Source organism: Pristis pectinata, chromosome 2 (genome assembly GCF_009764475.1).
Source record: "Pristis pectinata isolate sPriPec2 chromosome 2, sPriPec2.1.pri, whole genome shotgun sequence".
Classification (NCBI taxonomy): domain Eukaryota; kingdom Metazoa; phylum Chordata; class Chondrichthyes; order Rhinopristiformes; family Pristidae; genus Pristis; species Pristis pectinata.
This window is the reverse complement of record NC_067406.1, coordinates 22,115,015-22,138,815: the sequence shown is the minus strand read 5'-3', so window position 1 is coordinate 22,138,815 and position 23,801 is coordinate 22,115,015. Positions and strand designations below refer to the sequence as shown.

Here is a 23,801-nt window from a genome sequence, read left to right as displayed (position 1 = left end):
ATTTTGCTCCTGTTCATGGTTTTCTGCGAGAAGAGAAAAGAAGGTAAAAGGGAAGAGGATCTGTTTTCATTTGGTTCATTCAGCAGTTGATTGGGAAAATACATGAAAGGATGAGTATGGACAGGCAAGAGCTTGCATTTATCATTTGCAATGAATTAATTGCAGCTGAGAAGAAATTAGAAACAACGTTAAATTTAAGGAAGGGGCTGCTTGGGGTCAAGGAACTGAAAGAAGTTAATAAATAAATTGCTAGTGAAATTGGAGAGATTGAACGCTCATAAATCCCAAGGACCTGATGGTTTATATCTCAGAGTTTTGAAAGATGGGGCTGTAGAGATGTTGAATGCTCCGGTTATCATCCAAAATTCTGCAGGTTCCTGAATTGTTCTGTGATTTGGAGGGAAGCAAATGTGACCCCATAAGTTAAGAAAGGATGGAGAGAGAAAGCAAGGCTACTGATATGTTAGAGTAATGTAAGTAATAATGAAAGTGCTGGCATCTACAATCAAGGATGTAATGACAGAACACCCTGGAAAGAATGTGATTATAGAGAGTCTGCAGGGAACCAGTGGGTGTGGTTTGGAGTCCTTCAGTATGGCCCCACACAGAACCTTGGTCAACAAAGTTAGCACACAGAAGTAGGGTAGTATACTGAAAGAATTGGTTAATGGATAGAAAGGAAAATAATGGGGTGAAAAACCCCATTATATATACTGGATCAAGAATCGGTTAATAGACAGAAAGGAAAATAATGGGGTGAAAAAACTGACCTTTTACAGGTTGGCATGCTCTGACTAGTGAGATACTGCAGTGACCACTGCTTGGGCCCCAGCTACCTGTATCAACAATTTGTCTGAAGAAACCAAATGTCATCTTTTTAAGTTTGTCGGTAATACTAAGGTGAGATTGTAAGTAGGGAGGATGATTTAGAGAGGCTTCAAGGAGATATGGACATTGTGGGTGAGAACATGGCAGATGGAATACAGCATGGAAAAATGTGAGGTTGTCCACGGTACACAAAACAGAAAAGTGGCTATTTTTAAGAGGTTTAATGTTGGTATTTAAAGGGACCTTTCCAATACAGGTGCAACAAGCGATTAAAAAGACAAATGGTATGTTGGTCTTTAATAAAATAGGATTTTAGTACAGATGTCTTCACTGCAATTATATAGGGCCTTAGTGAAACTGCACCTGGAGTAGTGTGTGCAGTTTTGGACTCCTTGCCAGTAAAGGTATACTTGTCATTGTGTGAGCGCAGAGAAGATTCACCGGACAAGTTCCAGGAAGGGCACATCTGCTGCTTCTAGGAATTAGATTGAGAAGTGATCTTACTGAAACTTACAAAATTCTTACAGAGCTCAAAATTCCTGAATCCAGGAATTTAGAACTTGGAGTCTATGAATAATAAGAATTGGACTATTTAGGACTGAGATGAGGAGAAATTTCTTTCATTTGGTGTTAAATAGAACATAGAACATTACAGCACAGTACAGGCCCTTCAGCCCTCAAGGTTGTGCCGACATTTTATCCTGCTCTAAGATCTATCTAACCCTTCCCTCCCATACAGCCGTCCATTTTTCTATCATTCGTGTGTCTATCTAAGAGTATCGTAAATGTCCCTAATGTATCTGCCTCCACAACCTCTGCTGGCAGTGCGTTCCACACACTCGCCACTCCCTGTGTAAAAACAAAACAAACACTTACCCTGACATCCCCCTTGTATCTTTCTCCATTCACCTTAAAATTATGCCCCCTCATGTTAGCCATTGTCGCCTTGGGAAAAAGTCTCTGACTGTCCACTCGATCTATGCCTCTTATCATCTTGTACACCTCTATTGAGTCACCTCTCATCCTCCTCCTCTCCAAAGAGAAAAGCCCCAGCTCACTCAATCTATCCTTATAAGACTTAAGAATTCTGTACCCCAGTTTGCTGCAGAGGTTTGCGTCATGACAAAAGAAAATTCAGATTGGTATAGATTTTCACACCTTATCGTGTTTGTAGTTGGGGTTGACTAGGTTTATTCAAAACCCAATTTTGATGAATTTCAGGTTAAGGGAATCAAGGGATATATTAACAGTGCAGGAAAATGGCATTTTTGTAGAAAATCAGCCATGATCTTGAATGATGAAAAAGGCTCAGAGCTAGATAGCTGCATAGTGCTCCTTTTAATGGTTCATATGTTCTTTCTGTACTTATCCCTTTCATCATTGATTCTTGCTGGCAAATTACCCCTGTGGTGCATTATTACATTATTGTTCTAAATAAGAAAGCTTATGAAATATGTTCAGCAAAATGAGGTTTAATTTTCTTCCTGCCCATGACCAAAGGCACCAATCAACAATTTTACTTAAGAATATACTAGTTACTAGTTTAATTAGTTCAGCATGACATTGTGGGCCGAAGGGCCTGTTCCTGTGTTGTAATGTTCTATATATCCCTACCTTGGAACTGGATTTTAAAGCAGGGCGCTTGTCCTTGTTTGGTTTTGGATGTCTTGATTTAGGTACCTCAATTTTTTCAGGTCATGCCAAAAGTGAGATTTGTATAGATTTCCACAGCTGCAATGTTTATTTTTAAAAAAAGGGTAGGGTATGTGGGGCAGGAGTGTGTTGCAGGGGTTACACCTTTGGTTAAAAATTTATGAATGTTAATATGAAAAACCTACCACTTCGTTTGGAATTGTCCACCATTTGGGTATATTTTGCATGCACTTGCAATATAGTTTACACTAGTCTTACTACTTTTGCAAATCAGCTGACTTTAAAATATAGTTTGGACTTATTTGTGATTATTAGTCTATCTCAGATCATCAGACCAATAATTTCCATATCCAATTCACAATTACCTGTGTGACATAAATAAGTGCATTCAAAGATTCTGAAAGCTTAAAGACTGCTCTGGAAATACTGTGGCCTTATTTTTTTGAGTTGTACAGTTATTTTAAGCTAAAGAAAAATCTTGTTCCTTCTGACAAGCTGGTATGCTGTTTATACTGTGGGAGTCAACTTCTGGGTTTTCAGACTGGCATTTCTAGTATACAGTGTTAGATTTGTGTTTTAGCTGCAGTAATCTCTGATTTTTGTGTTTTCAGTACCCTTTCATAATTGATTCTGTGATTAAATTTACTTCTTTAATTGTCAATTTGGTCACAGGCTACACCATTGGAGATCATCTGTATAAGTTTTATTAAAAAGTTAACAATGACATCCAACAATCATTTATAGAAGAAAATTACTGGGGCAATTTTTATGCAAAATAGACTACATTTAAATATCAGAAAATTATCCTCTTATGGGCTAGAGCATAAAAAATAGAAGTGAGACTAGGCTATTTCAGCCCTCAGTAAGATCATGGTTGATCTTGCACTTAAGTGTCGCTTTCATGCACTAACCTCCTATCCTTTGATTCCCTTGATGTCTAACACAGCCTATCTTGAATATACTCAGCAACTGTTGCACAATGTAGTCTGCTGCAGCTTGATGCATTAGAGATAGTAATTTTGACCCTTGATGTTGAAGCAATATAATGTAAAGAGAAACTATGTATGGTGTTGATTCATAACTATACTCCCAACTTCAAACATTTATTTATCTTTAAATGAGTAAGCCTTGTTTGTGGTGGTGCAGTTTAAAACAAAAGTCTCTTAATAACCAATAACCAAAGCTTGGCAGTGAAGTATGGTGTTAAATCCCAGGGCCATTTGAACATCTGTACGAAGGGAGTTTTGTCCCTGATCTCCAATAGGATATGAAATCCATTACCCAAACCGTGGCGGTTTTGCTGAGCCTCTCGCTGCATGTAGAAGCTTCTCAGGTGTAAGGTGTTTCATGTTAACAAGTGGAAGAACAGTCTTTGCAAGAAGAGTTAATTTGAAGGCTCCTGGGCCCAGCCCTCGGGTGGCAGCTGCAGCTCCTGTCGTTGGCGTTGTCTGCTGAGGGGAGAGAAAGGCTGGCAGCAGCTGCTTCCACTTTACATTTCCCTCTCTGTAATTTAGTTTGGTCTAACAGAGTGAACTTGTTACAAAATATCATTAGGTTTAATGAGCTTGAGACTTGGCAAGCAGCTCCTGGATAAAGCTGCCAGGAATGATGGTTTTCAGCTGGGTTATTGCAGTTAATGAGCATTTCTGCATCAGTGTTACCTTCCTGCAGATCTAGGATTCATTGTCCACCTTTTCAAAACAAAATACAGACGTTGATCTGGATAGTGATAGATCTAATTTAGAGGCTGAAATATTGCAAAGAATATATATTGATTGTCAGTGAAAGGGCATACAAGTGAAAAGGTTCTCTTAACTTGTGAATCAATTGAGAGCACAGAAGAAAACTACTGAGATAATATCCTTCTTTGAAGGAAATCAACCAAATATAAGAGCACAATCTTAGCTTCTCAGAACAAGCTTCTGGAGATTGACCATTTTATACCAATCCTATTGATTTAATACATATAATTTATACAAACTAGTGCAAAACCTATAGATGGTTGTACAATAGAGTTGATGTTGGCATTCAAATATGGGTGATTTGGCATTAGGCAGACACCTTAAGCAAGAAAATATCTGCCTATTTACATTAATGTAATTCTTAAATCATCCGGTGATGATTCTGATATGCTTTCAAAATTTCTGGAATGGAGGGCTTTACTTATTAAAGATTGGATAGGCAGCATTTATTCTCTCCGGAATATAGGAGACTGAGGAGTGACCTTATTTGAGATTAATAACATTATGAGGAGAATAGAGTCGATGGTCTTTTTCTGAGCATAGTGGAGTTTAAAACTAGAGGTTTAAGGTGAGTGGGAGAAATTTAAAGGAAATCTGAGGGGCAAGCCCTTAACACAGGGTGATAGTTAAGTGGAACAAGCTGCCTGAGGAAGTGATAGAGGCAGGTACAATTACTAAATTTAAGAGGTATTTGGATAGGAAAGGAGTAGAGGAATGTGGGCAAATGGGATACATAGGCATCACAGATGGCATGGATGAGTTGGACTGCAGGGCCCATTACTGTGCTGTACATTTCTATAATTCTAGTTGCTACTTTAATGGAATGCTGCCTTTCTTAACATGTTTCTGAGAGTCCTGAGAAAAATTCTGTGCATTGTTTAAATCATTTCATTTTCTCAAAGAAAGTACTTGATTGAAATTACTTTTGATAAAATGTCACTTATACACAGCTGTCTGAAGTCCACATTTATTTTACAGTTGTTGCATTGTGAAGGTGGATTTAGCAATGGTAATGCTTGCCTTCTGATCAATGCCCCATTAATCCATCTTAAGCTGCAGTCTGCACTCAACTCATACATTCACACTAAATGTGGAATTTAAACTAAATGGTGACAGTTCAGGTCCAATTATTGATGGTTGGAACAATCTAGCTTGAGGCCCAGAAATCATTGGAGTTAATACGATGTTTTGTTATTTATTGGGCATTTGGTTTATTGTCAGCTGGGTTCAGTCATTGTGAATACCACATGAGGATAATACCTGATTAAACAATGGCACAATAAAATACCATTAATTTTGCTTTATTTTCAAGCCACTAAACTAAAACCAAGTACTTAGTGTTGCCACATTAACTTTCAGAATTCGAAGAACCCTGTTATACAGATAAATATAGTGTGACTATTTTAGAACAATGAACAGTACAGCATAGGAACAGGTCCTTTGGCCCACAATATCTGTGCTGACCGTAATGCCAATTTAAATTACACATCTGCTTGCAAATGGTCCGTATCCCTCAGTTCCTTGCCTGTTCATGTGTCTGTCTAAGTGCCTCTTAAATGTTGCTATCTTCTCTGCTCCCATCACCTCCCTGGCAGCATGTACCAGGTGCCTACCAATCTATATAAAGAAAAAGAAATTGCCATGTAAATCTCCTCCTCAGCTATTATGTTCCAATCCAGTAACATCCACGTTAACCTCTTTTGCACCCTCTCCAAAGCTTCCACTTCCTTCCTGTAATGCGGTGATCAGATACATAATACTCCAGATGTGGCTAACCAAAGTTTTATACAGCTGCAACATAACTTCCCGACTTTTATACTCAATACCCTGACCCATGAAGGCAGGTATGCTGTATGCCTTCTTTATACTCTATCTACTTGTGTTGCTACAAGCTATGGACTTGCACCTCAAGATCTCTCTGTACATCAGTGCTCCTAAGGATCCTGCCACTTACAATATACTTTCCTCTTGCATTTGAACTCCCAAAGTGCAACACTTCACACTTGTCTGGATTAAGCTGCATCTGCTATTTCTCTACCCACATTTCCAACTAGTCTATGCTGCTGAATCCTTTGACAACCTTCCTCACTATCCACGATCCTGCCAATTTTTGTGTTGTCTGCAAACTTACTAATCAATCAGCCCACGTACAATTTTGTGTGTCTATATGAAAATAAAAAAATAATGGGTCCCAGCAGCAAGATAAGATTTCTTTATTAGTCACATGTACGTCGAAACACACAGGGAAATACATCTTTTTGTGTGGTGTTCTGGGGGCAGCCCGCAAGTATCACCATGCTTCCGACGCCAACATAGCATGCCTACAACTTCCTAACCTGTACGTCTTTGGAATGTGGGAGGAAACCAGAGCACCCGGAGAAAACCCACGCAGACACGGGGAGAACGTACAAAACTCCTTACAGACAGTGGCCGGATTGGAACCCAGGTCGCTGGCACTGTAAAGCGTTATGCTAACTGCTACACTACTGTGCTCAGAATAGTAGCCCTTCAGCACTACCCTCTATCTTCTATGGCCAACCAATTTTGAATCCAATCTACCAAGTCTCCATGGATTCCATGAGCCTTTAATCTTATGTAGCCCACAATGTGGGACCTTGCCAAAAGCTTTACTAAAATCCATGTATGCAACATGCCCTAGCCTATCGTCATCAATCATCTTTTGTTCAACCTATACTCTATATTTGCAAATGGAGCATGACTAATCACTTGTATTCATTGATGGAGTGCAGAGGTATCCGAAAGAGATCAAAAGTTCATCCTCTTTAAGACTATTCACCTCAACAGGAATACGGTGCAACACAAAATGCTGTAGAAACTCAGCGAGTCAGGCATCATCTATGGAGTAAATGGACAATCGATGTTTTGGGTTGAGACCTTTCATCAGGACTATGAGTCCTGATGAAGGGTCTCGACCCGAAACATCAACTGTCCATTTCCCTCCATAGATGCAACCCGACCCGCTGAGTTCCTTCAGCACTTTTTGTGTTCCAGATTTCCAGCATCTGCAGTCTTCCTTGTGTCAACAGGAATACGGTGCCTAGTTGTGATACTAATAATCAGATTTGGAGTACTGTAGTGAATCACCAGCCTTTTTAATGGACTTAATCCAGTTGGAAACTTGAATGCATAACCTTCTGACCAAGGAGTGGGAATCAAAGTAGCATCTTCACACCAAGAGCACCTACTGTTCTTGTGTGGCATTACAGTCGTGCTTGTTGGGGTAGACTAAAAGCAAGTGGGCAGGGCAATCTTGGCGCAGTGAGGAAGGTCAAAGGTTAGACTAAGAATAAGGTGCCATGCAGTGAAGCTTAAATGTGACTGCATGCAGAATAGATAGCAAAAGTAGTTTGCAATAGACCAGGCCTTAGCATTGCATTCCTGCCACATCTAATCGTGAAAGATGGTTGATAATTAAGCAGCTAACAGGAAGAAGTGGCTCGAAGAACAACATCCTCATCTAACCAATCCACCAAGCACCTCCTGCTCTATCTGTGGCTGCGTCAGAGAGTCTCACCGTGGCCTCAGAAGCTACCTCAGAACCCCATAGAAGTGGAACAGAAATAAGTCATCCTTAATCCTGAAGGACTGCCTAAGGTCATCTGTCAATGTGGAAAATCACTCAGTTCTGACCTGTTCAGAAAACTGGGCAAATCCAATTTGTCCAATTACCACTCAATCATTGTACTTTCAAACATTAACAAGTTGATAGATATCATCAAGGATGTTATCAAGTGGTACGTACACTCTAATAACTTGCTCACCAATGGCCAGTTCAGATTTTGCCAGGGCTCAGCTGTACACCTCACCACAGCTGTGGCCAGGCATGGATCATATTTGAAGTTAGTTGAGCGTGATTGCCTCTATGTGAGAAACATGACAGATATGTCATCAAGAAACTCTGGTAAAACTGGAGTCAATAAGCATCAAGATCCGTTAAGGGTGGGGATGTTCTTTCAATCACTGCCTCCTCTTAGCTATTTCTGCCATCATCATTCATAACATAGCAGCTAGTAGCGGTTTGATCTGATCTGTTGGTTTTGGGATCACTCAGCACTGTCGTTACTATCATAGTTCGCAAAGCTAGCTATACTTGAAGATCAGTCTTCCCAGCCCTATTGCAGGAACTTCTCTACTATCCTTCCTTGGCCCAACCATCTTCAACTGCTTCATCATTTCACCTTCCACTATAAGGTGAGACGTGGCATTGTTGTGTAATCAGTGAATGTTCAATTCCTGTCTCAACTCTTCAAGGGAAGCACCCTATGCCTGCATGCAGCAAGACCTAGGTAGTAAATAATAAGCAATGACCATCTCAAAAAGAGTCAAGCCACCCATCCTTGATATTCAATGGCATGATCATTCCTAAGATTCTTGCCATTAGAATGCTCAAGTACCTATTGACCAGATACTCGGTCCAGCCACGTAAATATAACAAGTTGCAAGAGCAAGTCAGATATCAGGCATCCTGTGATGAATAAATCATAGAATTGTACGGCACGGAAGCAAGCCATCCGGCACAACTTGTCTGCACCAACCAGTGGGCACTTTCCATATTAACCCCATGTCCCAGCCTTGGTCCATAGCCCTCTATGCCTAAGTGATTTAAGTGTTCATCTATACACTTAAGTGCTGACCCCGACCCAGCTTCAACCAGTCTCTCAGGCAGTGTGCACTCTGGGTGAAGAAGCTCCGCCTCATCCCCACTAAATCTCTTTACCCTTGCCCTAAAGCTTTGTCCGCTAGTTTTATCTACGTCTGTGGGGAAAAATTTCCTGTGGTTTACACTATCAATGCCCCACATAGTTTTATATACCTCAATCATGCCCCCTCTTAACCACTACCACTCTATAAAGAAAAGACTTGGTTTCAGTCTCTCCTTACAACTGAACTGCTCCATCTCAGGTAACATCCTGGTGAATCTCCTCTGCACCCTCTCCAGCACCATCACATCCTTCCAATATCTTGGTGACCAGAACTGTACTCCAGCCGAGGTCTGACCAAGCTTTTATAAAGTTGGGGCATAACCTCCCTACTTCTGTGTTCAATGAGTGCCTTATTTGCTAACAACCCCAAACCTTTCCAGTATTTAAAAGACACTTGTCAGGTGTTTGTAATACTCTCTATTTGCATTTCCAACAACACAATATCTACACCATCTAGGACAAAGCAGCCCACTTGACTGTAGCTCTTTCACCATCGTATACATCCATTTCCAGTACATCATGACAACAGTGTATGCTAACTGCAAAGTGCCCAGTAGTTGCTTGCTAAAGCTGTTCAATCTACCATTGAAAGGACAATTGCAGCAAGTGATTAGGAACACCACCACCAGAAGGTTCTCCTCCCAACCACACACAACCCTGATTTAGAGAGAGATTGCTGTTCTTTGGTCGGCAGTTAAGGTTGAGTGATAAATGTTGGTCTTAACAATAAAGTCCACATCCCTCAAAATGAATTTAAAAAAATCAATTTTAAAACATCACTCAAAGATGATTAAACTGGTTGCTCAATAGTTAGATCAATGTTATAAGGTGCTTTCACCATTGATGGCAGCAGTGTTTGATAATGCTTCATTTTCAGATCAATTATCTCTGAGATTCAAGCTAGTTAATTGTAACAAAAATAGCAAAATGCTCTTAGTTACAAAATAATATTTAAAAAGGTTTAAAAACAGGATATAGATATATCAAAATAAGCATATTTGGTTATTACAAATTAATGTTTAACCAGATGGTATTAATTTTTCAATTTTAATGATGACATTCACATTTTTATAAGTTAAAGACCATAATTGTTGTTTTTCCCTGCAGGCATGAATGTTGGGGTTGGAGAACAGAAATCTCATGGGCCTTTGATTCAGGCTTCATTTCTTTGTCTGAATTTGCAACCATAACAGAAATATATTAAATGAGTATCTCTTTCCAAACTTGACATTTAAATGTAAGTCCTCATATTAATACAGTTGCAATAAATTGCCACGACAAAAGCTGCCAATAGGTTTGTGTTGACTCAGGAATATCTGACAGCTGTGAATGTCCACCCAAAAAAGACTTTATTTTTTACTTTCTTTCACAATCCTAAGGTAATTTGCTACTAGGTAAGTATTTTGCAAGTGTAGTCACCATGAGCTCCCACAAATAACAATGTAACAGTGGCCAGAAATACTGTTTTAGTAATGTTGAGTGAGGCCTATAAATGCAGCTTTATAAAGTTTCAGCAAAACGTCTACTTTTGTTTCATATGTCAACTTATAAATACCAAGATTTCATATGCTTTGCCATCTGCTCCCTCAGAACGTCTAGCCACCATCACGTAACTGTACATCAGCCCCCAAGCCCCCCTGTTCTTGCACATTCTTTAGAAGTGTGCCATTAAGTCTGTGTTGCCTCTCTCCATCCAATCTGCCACATTCCAGGCTGCAGGAGTACATGCTGAGGGACGCATTGAAGCCGGGTGCAGCCAATGTAAGGGCTCGGTAGGGAAGGACTACGGTTTTGTGTCCTCCTACCACTGGAGAGGGAGGGGCGGGGTCAGGTGAGGAAGCCCCTTAAATATTGTAAATATGGGATTGGGGTAGCACCCCAGGGAGCCACCCGGTGTGGCATCGGTGCTGTTTTTATTATATAAAAAGGTAACACTAATCACAAGATCACAAGCCAAGGGAGCAGAAGCAGGCCATTTGGCCCATCGAGTCTGCTCCAAGGAAAGGGAAATGAGAAATGGGGAATGGGGGAAGAAGAAAAAGAAATAAAAACTATTCTAATCCCAATTTCCAGTCTTATCCCCATATCCCTTGATATCCTGACTATTTAGATATCTATCTATCTCCTCCTTGAACGCCCCCACTGATCTGGCCTCCACTGCTGTACGTGGCAAGGAGTTCCACAAATTCACCACCCTCTGGCTAAAGAAATTTTTCCTCATCTCTGTTTTGAAACTGTACCCTCTAATTCTAAGATTGTACCCTCTGGTCCTGGACTCACCCACCAAGGGAAACAGCCTAGCCACATTTACTCTGTCCTTTCCTATCAATATTTTAAATGTCGCTATGAGGTCCCCTCTCATTCTTCTGTACTCCAGCGAGTACAGTCCAAGAGTCGACAAACGCTCCTCATACGTAAGCCCTTTCATTCCTGGAATCATCCTCGTAAATCTCCTCTGAACCCTCTCCAATGTCAACACATCCTTCCTAAGATGTGGGGCCCAAAACTGCGCACAATATTCCAAATGAGGCCTCACTAGTGCCCCGTAGAGCCTCATCAACACTTCCTTACTTTTATACACTGTACCTCTCGAAATGAATGCCAACATAGCATTCGCTTTCTTTACCACCGATCCAACCTGGTGGTTAACCTTTAAGGTATCCTGCACGAGTACCCCCAAGTCCCTTTGTACTTCCGTGCTTTGGATTTTCTCTCCTCCTAGATAATAATCTGCCCGCTTATTTCTGCTTCCAAAGTGTACAACTGCACATTTCCCTACACATTGAATCTCATCTGCCATTTCCTTGCCCATTCTCCTAAACTGTCTAGGTCCCTCTGCAACCTTCTTATCTCTTCAATACTTCCTACTCCTCCCCCTATCTTGGTGTCATCCGCAAACTTAGCCACGAAACCATTTATTCCATCATCCAAATCGTTAATGTACAAGGTAAAAAGGAGCGGTCCCAACACCGACCCCTGCGGCACACCACTAGTAACCGGTAACCAACCAGAACGAGATCCTTTTATTTCCACTCTTTGCTTCCTGTCAACCAGCCAATGCTCCACCCATTCTGTTATCCTACCCGTAATTCCATGACCCCTCATCTTATTAATCAGTGTCTTGTGAGGCACCTTATCAAAGGCCTTTTGAAAGTCTAAATACACAACATCTACCGCCTCTCCCTTATCCACTTTACCTGTGATTTCTTCAAAAAAACTCCAATAGGTTGGTCAGGCAGGATCTTCCCTTCACAAAACCATGTTGGCTAGGACCTATCTTGCCTTGCGCCTCTAGGTATTCCGTAACCCGTCTTTGAGGATAGGTTCCAATAACTTTCCCACCACTGACGTCAGACTAATAGGTCTGTAATTTCCTTTATGCTGCCTCCCACCTTTCTTATACAACGGAACTACATTTGCGACCCTCCAGTCCTCCGGAACCACGCCGGAATCTATCGATTTCTGGAAAATTATCGCCAATGCCTCCGCTATCTCTAAAGCCACCTCCTTCAAAACCCGGGGATGCACCTCATCCGATCCAGGAGACTTATCAGTCTTTAGCCCATTTAGTTTTCCTAGCACCTTCTCCCTAGTAATCTTAACTGAACTCAATTCCATTTCGTGAGACTCCTGACTAACCGGCACATTGCTGATGTCCTCCACGGTGAAGACCGATGCAAAATATTCATTCAATTCCTCTGCCATCTCTCTATCGTCCATTATAATAGCTCCTGCACCGTTATCAATTGGTCCTATATCAACCCGTGTCTCTCTTTTACACCTTATGTATTTAAAAAAACTCTTAGTATCCTTTCGAATGTTATCCACCAACTTCCTTTCATAATTCATCTTTTCTTTCCTAATGACCTTCTTAGTTTCTCTCTGCAGGTTTTTAAAAGCTTCCCAGTCTTATGTTTTCCCACTAATTTTTGCTTCTTTGTACGCCGCCCCTTTTGCTTTTATTTTAGCCTTCACCTCTCTCGTTATCCATATTTGTGCCTTTTTTCCGTTTAAAAACCTTTTTTCTTGGAATATATCTATCCTGCAATTTCCTTATTTCCTGTAGAAATTCCTTCCATTTCTCCTCTGCCGTCCCTCTAGCCAGCTTACTCTTCCAATCAATTAGGGCCAACTCCTCTCTCAAACCATTGTAATTTCCTTTGTTCCACTGAAATATCGATACACCAGTTATCAGTTTCTCCTTCTCAAAGTTGAAACTGAACTCAATCATATTGTGATCACTGGTTCCCAGTGGTTCCTTTACCTTTAGTTCCCTAATCACCTCTGGTTCATTACACAGCACCAAATCCAAAACAGCCGATCCCCTGGTGGGCTCTTCAACAAGTTGCTCTAGAAAAACGTCCCTTAGACATTCCACAAACTCCCTCTCCTGAGTACTACCGCCATTCTGGATTTCCCAGTCCACCTTCATGTTAAAATCCCCCATAATTATCTTCACATTGTCACTCTGGCATGCTTTTTCTATCTCAAACTGCAACTTATCGTCCACTTGCTGACTGCTATTAGGGGGCCTATATATGACGACTGCTATTGTCCTTTTACCCTTGCTATTTCTTAGCTCCACCCACAAGGATTCCACCTCCTCTGACCCAATATCCTTCCTTTCTATTGATTTTATATCACTACTAACCATCATGGCCACACCTCCCCCTCTGCCTACCCGCCTATCCTTCCTATACACTGTGTACCCCTGGACATTCAGTTCCCAATCACATCTATCATAAAGCCATGACTCGGTGATTGCCACAATGTCGTATTTATTAACCTGTAGTTGTGCCACCAGGTCATCTACTTTATTCCTAATGCTATGTGCATTTAAATATAGTACGGTTAGTCCGGTATCTGCTATTAATATTGTTGTACTTCTAGTGTTCAGCAGATTATCCTGGCTTTCCACCTGTCTATCCTTCTTACCATCTTCACTACATACTACCTTAGACATGTTCCTATATACCTCATCCCCTATCCTAACATTCTGTATCCTAACATCCTGACTTGTTGTACTTCTATTATTCAGCAAATTATCCTGACTTCTCACCTGCCTGTCCTTCTTGCCATCCTCATTGGACTTGTTTCTATAAACTCCCTCCTTTACCTTAGCATCTTGTAACCTAACATCCTGGTTTCCATCCCCCTGCCAGATCAGTTTAAACCCTCCCCTACAACTAAATCAAACATTCCCGCCAAGATATTGGAACCTCTGGAGTTTAGGTGCAACCCATCCTTAGCGAATAGGTCATGCCTCCCCCAAAAAAGGTCCCAATTATCCAAAAATCTGAAGCCCTGCCCCCTGCACCAGTCACTCAGCCACGCATTCATCTGCCAGAGCTTTCTATTCTTCCTATCATTGACACGTGGCACAGGTAGTAATCCTGAGATTACTACCCTTGAGGTCCTACTTCTCAACCTTCTCCCCAATGCCTTGTATTCCTCCTTCAGGACCTCTTCTCTTTTTCTACCTATGTCATTGGTACCTACATGTACCAAGACTTCTGGCTGCTCACCCTCTCCCCTCAGAATATTCTGGACCCGGTCCGTGATATCCCGTACCCTGGCACCAGGGAGGCAACACACCATCCGAGACTCATTGTCGCTATCGCAGAATCTGCTATCCGTACCCCTTACTATAGAATCCCCAATAACCACTGCATTTCGCTTCCTCTGCTGGACCACAGTACCAGGCACAGAGTCAAGGTCCCGGTTGCTGAGGTCTTCCTCTATCAGGTCATCCTTTCCAACCGAATCTAAAATGAGATATCGGTTTTTGAGGGGGACCGCCACAGAGGTGCTGTCTACAAACTCTTTATAACTCTTATCTATTTCCTGCTCGCTTTCCCTAACCAAACGAAGGTCATCGAGCTGCAGCTCCAGACTCTCAATCCGTTCCTTGAGGAGCCGCATCTCGGTGCACTTTGCGCAGATGTAGTCATCGGGGAGTCTGGTAGTCTCCCAGGGTCCCCACATCTGACACTAATGATGGATCCCTACACGAATGTAAAGGTTGGCACTGCTTTATTGTTGTATATAGTTTTTTTATGATGCACTTTTCTGTATTGAATTACATCTGCCTATTGTACTGGTCTGTCTGCAACCTGTAGTAGATGATTGGTTTAATTCTTGGTGTTTGCCACACCTCTGCAGATTTAGAAATTTGTGTTTTCCAGTATCCAAGTATATATTTAAAATTAAGTAGTGATTCTCCCACTGACCCTTGGGGAACATCAATGTATACCATTTCCGATATGAAAAATAACCATTTACCATCATTCCAAAGTTGGGCAAGGATGCAAAGTTGGGCTGAGAAATGGCAGATGCAGTTCAACCCAGATAAGTGTGAAGTGGTTATTTTGCTGGTCAAATATGATGACAGAATATAGTATTAATGGTAGGACCCTTGGCAGTGTGGAGGATCAGAGGGATCTTGGGGTCTGAAGTGGCTGCGCAGGTTGACTCTGTGGTTAAGAAGGCATATGGTGTATTGTCCTTCAATCAGAATTGAATTTAGGAACCGAGAGGTATTGTTGCAGCTTATATGGGTCCCTGGTCAGACCCCACTTGGAGTACTGTGCTCAGTTCTGGTCGCCTCCCTACAGGAAGGATGTGGAAGCCATAGAGAGGGTGCAGAGGAGATTTACAAGGATGCTGCCTGGAGTGTGGAGCATGCCTTATGAAAGCAGGTTGAGGGAACTTGGCCTTTTCTCCTTGGAGCAACGGAGGATGGGGGGGGCGGTGGGGGGACCTGATAGAGGTATATAAGATGATGAGAGGTATTGATCGGGTAGATAGTCAGAGGTTTTTCCCCAGGGCTGAAATGGTGGCCACAAGAGGACATAGGTTTAAGGTGCTGGGGAGTAGGTATAGAAGAGATGTCAGGGGTAAGTTTTTTTTACTCAGAGTGGTGAGTGCGTGGAATGGGCTGCCGGCGACGGTGGTGGAGGTGGATACGATAGGGTCTTTTAAAAGACTGTTGGAGCTGAGAAAAGTAGAGGGCTATGGGTAAGCCTAGTAACTTCTAGGGTGGGGACGTGTTCGGCACAGCTTTGTGGGCCGAAGGGCCTGAATTGTGCTGTAGGTTTTCTGTGTTTCTATGTTTCCCTTTTTTCTGCCCTTAAGCCAATTTTTACCCAAAATGATGTTGACACTTATGTCAGGTGAAGTGATTAACTTGGTAAATAAGATTTATTTTCAGATTCACTAAAGGGAAGTTGATGGACAGGTAAGAGAATAAGTTGCAGTGGAGACGGAAATAGAGGGGCTGGTGAGATAGCTCTATTGTGAGCTAGCATGCACCCAATAGGATGAGTGGCCTCCTGTGTCATAATATTATTAACTGTGAAAACAATCAAAGAATATTTACTAAATTTTAGATGAGAGATCTTGGAATAGGACTGGATACGTTTGTGTGTGTCTGTGTGTATTTGCGTCTGTCTCGGTACATGTGTTTAGGTTTGAAAACTGGCTGTGTGCCAAAATAAAGCCTGTTCATTCAGAGAAAACATTGGTTGAACGTGAAGATTTTTTTCTGAATGGAAGTGAATGCTGTGGCTACAGGCAAACACCCTGCTTCATAATGGAACTAATGCATGAGCTTTAGCCGAGCTGAGCCAAAGATGGATGTTGGCCTTTTCTTTCTGAGCTGTACATGAACAATCAGTTGCTTTTACGCATTGTTCCCAAGAAGAGCATCCATTTAAAGTTCAAATTCCAGCAGACTTGAGAAGAAGGAAAGCCAATAGCAATAGCTGGGCCCAGGAGATGATAATCAATTGTCAAGACTGAGCTGCAAACAAACCAATGCTTTATCCTGGGACAGCAGATAACAGGATAGTGTACTTAGTTATGAATAGAGGCCAGAGGCATTTGCAGTAATGAAAGAGCACTACTAAGGTGGTGAGCACTGAGAGCATCTGGCGTTTTGCTGCTTTCAGATCACCATAGGGATCACAATGTGAAATTAGGCCTGAAGTGAGCTTTAATGGAGTAACCTTCTGTATTCATAGTTTCCACTTGGTCTTTGACAATGGGTTGTCTAAAGGATGGCCAAATCAAGACCTTGGGGAAAGAAATCTATGCCAGCTTTTTTTAAATTGACAAATGTATCCTGTAATATTCACACTTGTTGGATCAATTTATCGTAAATGTTGCTTCTGTTTCTCCTTCCCCACCAACCTTTTCTAATCTCATCACCAGGTTAAACAGTTGTGTCATGTTCATTCTAAAACTTAACCACACGTGGATTTCTGTGTCTTTTCTCTTTCATTAAATTTACTAATGCAATTCAGCCTTGTGCAACACATTTCATCATTACCTGCTACAGTTAGATGGCAAGTTTGTGTGGGTATAGATTTTAAGGTCTGGAAAAACTACTTCAACTTTCCAGCCTGGCTTAATCATTGTGCAAAAAAAGTCGCATTAGCCTTTTGTTGTCCTTGGAGCTCCATCTTGGAGCTGCTTATTGTAAAAGATAATTGCTGGATTGAGATTGAAGAACCATCTCTAAACGACATGCTGCACAGGCATTCTGAATGTAAGCAATGAATGGCATAAGAGGGAGGAAGATGGTAGTTAGTTCATTGTTTTGTATAGATTTTCATGTAGCATGATAATTGAAAGGCAGTTAAGTGCCAGCAACATTTTTAGAGCTTCCTAAATTTACTATTTTCAACCACACAAGACTCAAAGGTCCATGAGTGAAGCAAATGTATGGATGACATTAGTTGGTTTTCGAACACATAATCAAAGATTTAGCAAGTGGTGAGCCCTGAAACTGGGTGTGGTCTATCATTCAAGTTGTTACCTGATTTTGCGGAAAGGCAAATGAACCATGAACTGGATTTTGTGTTTGTAATGTGTTGGGGAAACGCAGCATTGATTATCATTATACTATGAAATTGACAGCAGCTTCTGAATTATGTGCATCCACAGTTAAAGATGGAAATTGTTGTAAATAATTCCCTGCACCCGAACAAGATACACTGGTTTGCATTCTTCTCCATCATAATTTTCATCATTCAGTAATCTGATATAACCCAGGTTTTCCATTAACTATTTGCACTGTAAACGTCACTTGTAAATATGCTTTGAGGTAAAAATGAGTGTTAGTGGCATATTGTCATAATTACCTAACAACCTCAAAGACACAATATCAGAATCAGGTTTGTTATCACTGACATATGTTGTGAAATTTATTTTGCGGCAGTAGTGCAGTGCAAGGCATAAACATGACTATGGGTTACAAAAACAAATAGTGCTAAAGAAGAATAATGAGGTATTGTTCATGAGTTCATGGACCGTTCAGAAATCTGATGGTTCAGGGGAAGAAGCTGTTCCTAAAATGTTGAATGTGGGTCTTCAGGCTCCTGTACCTCCTCCCCAATGGTAGCAACGTGAAGCGGGCATGTCCCAGACAGTGAGGGTCCTTGATGATGGATGCCGCTGCCGAGGCACCACCTCTTGAAGGTGTCCTCGATGGTGGGGAGGGTTGTGCCCATGATGGAGCTGGTGATTTCAAAAGATTTTTCCTTTTAATTTACTATAAGCTACTGCCTTAACCTCATGCAATCAAATCTTTACTTCATGCGCTATAAGATGTCAGTTTAAATATTGTGCCTTGTACTTTTTAGTTTGCTGTCTGTGAGAATTCCTTAAAAGGTTTGACTGCACTGCAATTGGGCATAAGAATTTCTTAGAAGTGACAGCAACAAATGGTGTTAAGAAGTCCATATCACAAGTGACTAGAATTTTTAAATTAAAAATTTTAAATTTTATTTACAGCATGGTAACAGGCCCTTCCAGCCCAACGAGTCCGCGCTGCCCATTTTAAACCCAAATTAACCTACCTGTACGCCTTTGCAATGTGGGAGGAAACCGGAGCACCCGGAGGAAACCCACGCAGACACGGGAGAATGTACAAACTCCTTACAGACAGCAGCGGGAATCAAACCCCAATCGCTGGCGCTGTAAGAGCGTTGTGCTAATCGCTACGCTATCCTGTCTTTTTGGTACAAGGCAAGGCCCTCACCTTGCAACTGACCGCAAATTCCAGGAAATCACTGGACAATTATTACTCTGGGTCAAATGGGAAATGCATGTTGTGGTTTCATTATTAGGATGAAGGCCAAATTTGAAAGGGGAAGTTCTTTAGGCAAACTTCACTGATACTTGACCATCATTAATGCTATAAAGATGGCTATTTGTACTTATTTAAAGTTATCATTGTTTTATCACATTTTCTATTGATCTCTTTTTTTTAAAAAACTACACCTTTGGTCAGGGTAACAGTAAAGACTCATAAGAAACAAAAACAGGAAATGGTCACCACAGCCCATCACCCTGCTCTGCCATTCAGTAGGATCATGCTGAAATCCATTCTTCCTCCATTGTCCCTGATTTCTGTAGTGTTGGCAAACTAGGTTTGAATGTACTCCAAAAGATGAAATTTACCCCACAGTTGAGATGATTCAAACTTGTGCAGGATGGATAGTATTTATCATGGACTGATATTGGTTCACAGTGAAATAGAATGAACATATTTTCTGTCCAGCAGTAAAGTGTTTTGGTCCACTTTTGCTGAGATGCTCATTGGAACTTGTCCTGTGCAGTTTTACAGCTGCTGTTAAATCAAAGATAACTAATCAATTATAAAGTAATTGTCCCAATAAATGCAGTTTAACCACAATTACTGTTTAGCAGTGCTGAGTCCAGTACCTGCTTGCTAAGATTATTCTAAGGGTATTGTCACAAGTTGATATTTTGGTATTTACATTAAAATCTGGAAAGGCTTTCAATTTCCTAAAATGACTATTAACCTTCAATTTTAGCTTTCTGACTTAATTTTCAGTTAAATATTTACTTGCAGCATTCTGCTGGTTGTAATCAGCAGTTTAAATTGCTTTGCTTTTTTTTTAAAGTTAAAATGGAATCCAGTTTATTTATTGGCAAATTTAACCTGCTTACTGATTGTGGAATGTTTTGAAATTTAATGTTGCTTAGGTCCTGTAAGACCTACTTGAAGTGTAAAATACTGGGGTTTAAAATACCTTGAGAAGTTCAGCCATTTTTAATTGACTTATAATCACAAAACATTACAGCAAGTAACTCATTTGGTCCGTCATATGTCAGCACGTGGTTAAGAAGTTTCAAGTTAATCCTGTTGAGCTGCTCTTTTTCATTCCAGCTCCTAATCATGTGTAATTTAAAAAATTTTCAAGCTCCCTCTAATGGAATGGCATGAACTCCTCTCTGACAAATTAACATTTAAAATAAAAATGTCTAGCTCAGTCCTTGGTTTCATAGTGGCTATTTGAAATTGGTGACCCTCTGTCACTGACTTCTCAACCAGAGCAAATATTTTCAAGTTAAATGTATTTAAACTTTATAACTTTAAGATACTCTGTTTAAATCATTTCATTATGCACTGCTGCAATAGAAATAGTCACAGCATCTCCAATGTCAAACGTTTTGCATGTCAGAAATCATTCTGGTAAATTATCTTTGGCTATAATACACTTTTTGTAAAGGAGTGTTCAGAGTGCTATAGCGTTCCTTGTGGCCCAACTTTTGCTATGTATCTATTTTAACTTCACTTGTAGATGAGTTCATGAAAAGGAAATGGCCTGTTCTATGTGTGCCATTGTTGTGGATTCCATTTAACCATAATAAAAGCCCAGATGGAAGCAAGTATGATTAGGAAATACATAACTTAAGATATATATTTAAAATGCAGAGCTCTATTTCATCATGTAAAGATGCTAGCTGGTACATTTAACTACTTTCTCTGAGAGACAGCTGTAGAAATTTTGCTTCATGTTTTTCTGCAGTTTACTACTGCAACACTGCTGTGCTAAATGAAGATAAGAAATAGCTCCAACTTGTTTATCAATAGCGTGAAATGCATTGGAAGCCTTAAAATAGGATTGAGTCATTTAACTTCCCTTTATCTCATAATTTGATCAGTTTCAAGTTTACTGTCAGATAGAATCCACAAAAGGTGGTTAAAAATATTTATAACTGAAGTACTTTTCAAAAGCCTGAAAACATTCAGTCTAGGCCGATCTTTTCTGGTTGATATAGGAAACATCACTTTTTGAGTCAGTTAACATATTGCAGTGGGTTGGTTTCCATCACCTTATTGTGTAAGTATTATTTCACTGGTATTTGTGTGAAATGTGTGGTTCTGGGCTTGGTCACTCTGTCTCCTTTCAAGCAAAGTCTCCTTTAATATTAGCTATCAATTAAATTTACTTGTCTGACTAAGATGCAGCTCATGTAAATTTTATGCATCTAATTCCCAATGTGTACATTCCAGGTTGTACTTAGTTCATGGCACGTTGCCTTTCTGGAGGAACAATGAAATTATTTTTAAGACTTTTGTATCCTTCTCAAACATCAAATGTAAAGGTGGAGGTACAAATTAAATCTCTTGTTAGCCAAATATCTTTTTATTTGGAAATTTTTTGTCTCTTAAATATGTTGATCTGTGTGATTGAAGCCACGTAGTGTATTTGATAATGAGCTCAGAACTCATTAATAAGTCTGATATCTGCTGTTTGGAGGAGTTGAAGCATCATCAAGCAGCTGAACACCATTATTCTCAAGGCCTTTCATGAAGGATCAGATAAGTTTGCATTTATATAGCATGTTTAACCTTGTAGTATGTCTTAAAATTCTTTGCAGAAGTGAAAACAGGCAAAATTTGACACTGCTACATGAGATTTTAGGATAGGAAAGTGATGGATGGAAAAGAGTGATTTGAAGAGTAAAAGCAGAGACGTCTAGGGAGGCAATTTACAGCTGAATATTGCTAATGTAAGAGCCTTAAACAGCAGGGATCCACAAGGGGCCGTAAAGCTTCAGAACTAAGGCCTCCTTCCACCTTTTATAACCTTGCCCTATCATCATATCATTCCTTTCTTCTTCAAAGAGCTTTAAATAGTTCATTAATCCAAACTGTCTTTTTTATTTTAGACATTAAAGAACTCAAAAAGCCTTTGCTCTCTCGACTATGAAGAAGATGATGATGACGAAGATGATCACCATATGAAGACTATTGTCTCTTCACCATGTGACTCAAATGACCTTTTAATGAATATCATCACTCCAGGCACCAGCCCTGTGAAAGAGCATGACTCTGTAAGGTATCATGTCCCAGGGAACCGAGATGGTTGCTGCCCAAGAAATTTTGGGAAAGAGGTCCCTGTGAGTGAAAGTGAGGAAGATACAAGTGATTGTGAAAGCACTGAAGAAGGAATATTTCCGCTAGACTATGGCGATCTGGATCTAGAACAAATAGAAAACAACTAAATGCTGCAACAACGTCCTAGATCAGACTGGTTGTTTTTATACTTTTATGTTGTAGTAGAGGATTACGTTGCATAACTCGTGTCCATTTAAAAAAAAGTCTATTGGTTATTCTGGGCTGCTTGAAGGTTTTTTGTACAAAGCATCAGTAGTCCTTTTCATGTGCACAGGAGATGGTAGAGTATTCAGTAACTTTATCTGGAATGCACAAGGTTGCCAGTTGTGAAGGGTTTTAGAAATCTTTTGGAGGAAGAAATTTTCTATAAATCCTTCTGCTTTGATGATATTTTGCAGTCTGTAGTTTTTGAAATGGTGGGAAAAGCTGACCTCTACAATGATTTTTTAAAGGGCATTCTACATTAAATTACACAGGTTTAACCACAATGGTGTTGGTGCAGGAATATTGCTGCTTTTTTTTCGGGAAAGAAGTCAGTGTTCCAACAAAACAAAGAGACGTTTTACTTTTTAAGAGAAAAGTAATGGCTTAGATAAACCTGAAATGGCCAAATAGACACAATGGATATCTCTAATAAGGTTGCAGGAATGTAATAAGCATTTGAGCTTTGGAAAGAGACTGTGATTGCCCGTTGTGATCAATTTCCCAGGAGTCAGAACTCTCAGCAATACTAGAAGGAAGACTTATAGTCTTTAAATGAAATAAAATGGATTTTTGCTTTGCATTTTCTTCTGTAGTGTGCCGCCTTTATTTCCTGGGATTGCTATTTATTGACCTATGTTCTGTACAGTTTAAAAAAAATTCACTGTGCAGAAAGTTCCTTCACAGGCAAAGGTATTCTGAGGCCGATTTCTGTTATGGAAGTACCTTCCTTTGCTTAAAGGTGTTATCCTGTTGTAAGAGCCTTTTAAGTCAATATTTACAAATTAATTTTGAAGTGCGCTGCTATTACAGCGCCAGCGATCAGGGTTCGATTCCTGTCGCTGTCTGTAAGGAGTTTGTACATTCTCCCGTGTCTGTGTGGGTTTCCTCCATGTGCTCTGGTTTCCTCCCACATTGCAAAGACGTACGGGTAGGTTAGTTTGGGTTTAAAATGGGTGGCGCGGACTCGTTGGGCCGGAAGGGCCTGTTACCATGCTGTAAATAAAATTTAAATTTAATTTAATTTTTAAAAATTTAATTCTTTGTCCAAAAGAAGCATTAGTAATGAATAATCTCTGGACTTTATTTGTTATTGAGGATATAAAAGAAAACCTACAAACCACTGACAAATAGTTCACCTTGTTCTCAAATGCCTGAGAGATCTAGGTGGCATTTATTTTAATCAGATCAAATTGTGATTCCTATGGTTAAGGGGAGGGAACGCTGGAGTGATTTGTTTTAAATATGCACTTTTGTGGCATGTTATGAACGCAGTTTAGGAGTCCAAGATAGATGCTGTTATTTTCTTTGCCTTTGAACTCAGGTTTAAACCATGCTCCTAGAATCCTGGGCACATAGCCTTGACTGACAGTTCAGCACAATTCTGCAGGATTGCTGCTCTATTGGAAAAGCTATCTTTTTGAATGTGATATCAAA

At 40.3% G+C, this 23,801-nt stretch overlaps 1 protein-coding gene across 1 annotated transcript in view; it reads left to right on the top strand.

The window, feature by feature from the left end:
- Positions 1–23,320, top strand: part of LOC127580356 (protein FAM53A-like) — a 110,341-nt gene extending 87,021 nt beyond the window's left edge. The window contains 1 exon segment of the mRNA XM_052033703.1: positions 21,935–23,320. Coding sequence (XP_051889663.1) covers positions 21,935–22,270 — 336 coding nt within the window. The 3' untranslated portion in view covers positions 22,271–23,320.
- Positions 23,321–23,801: the final 481 nt, after the last annotated feature.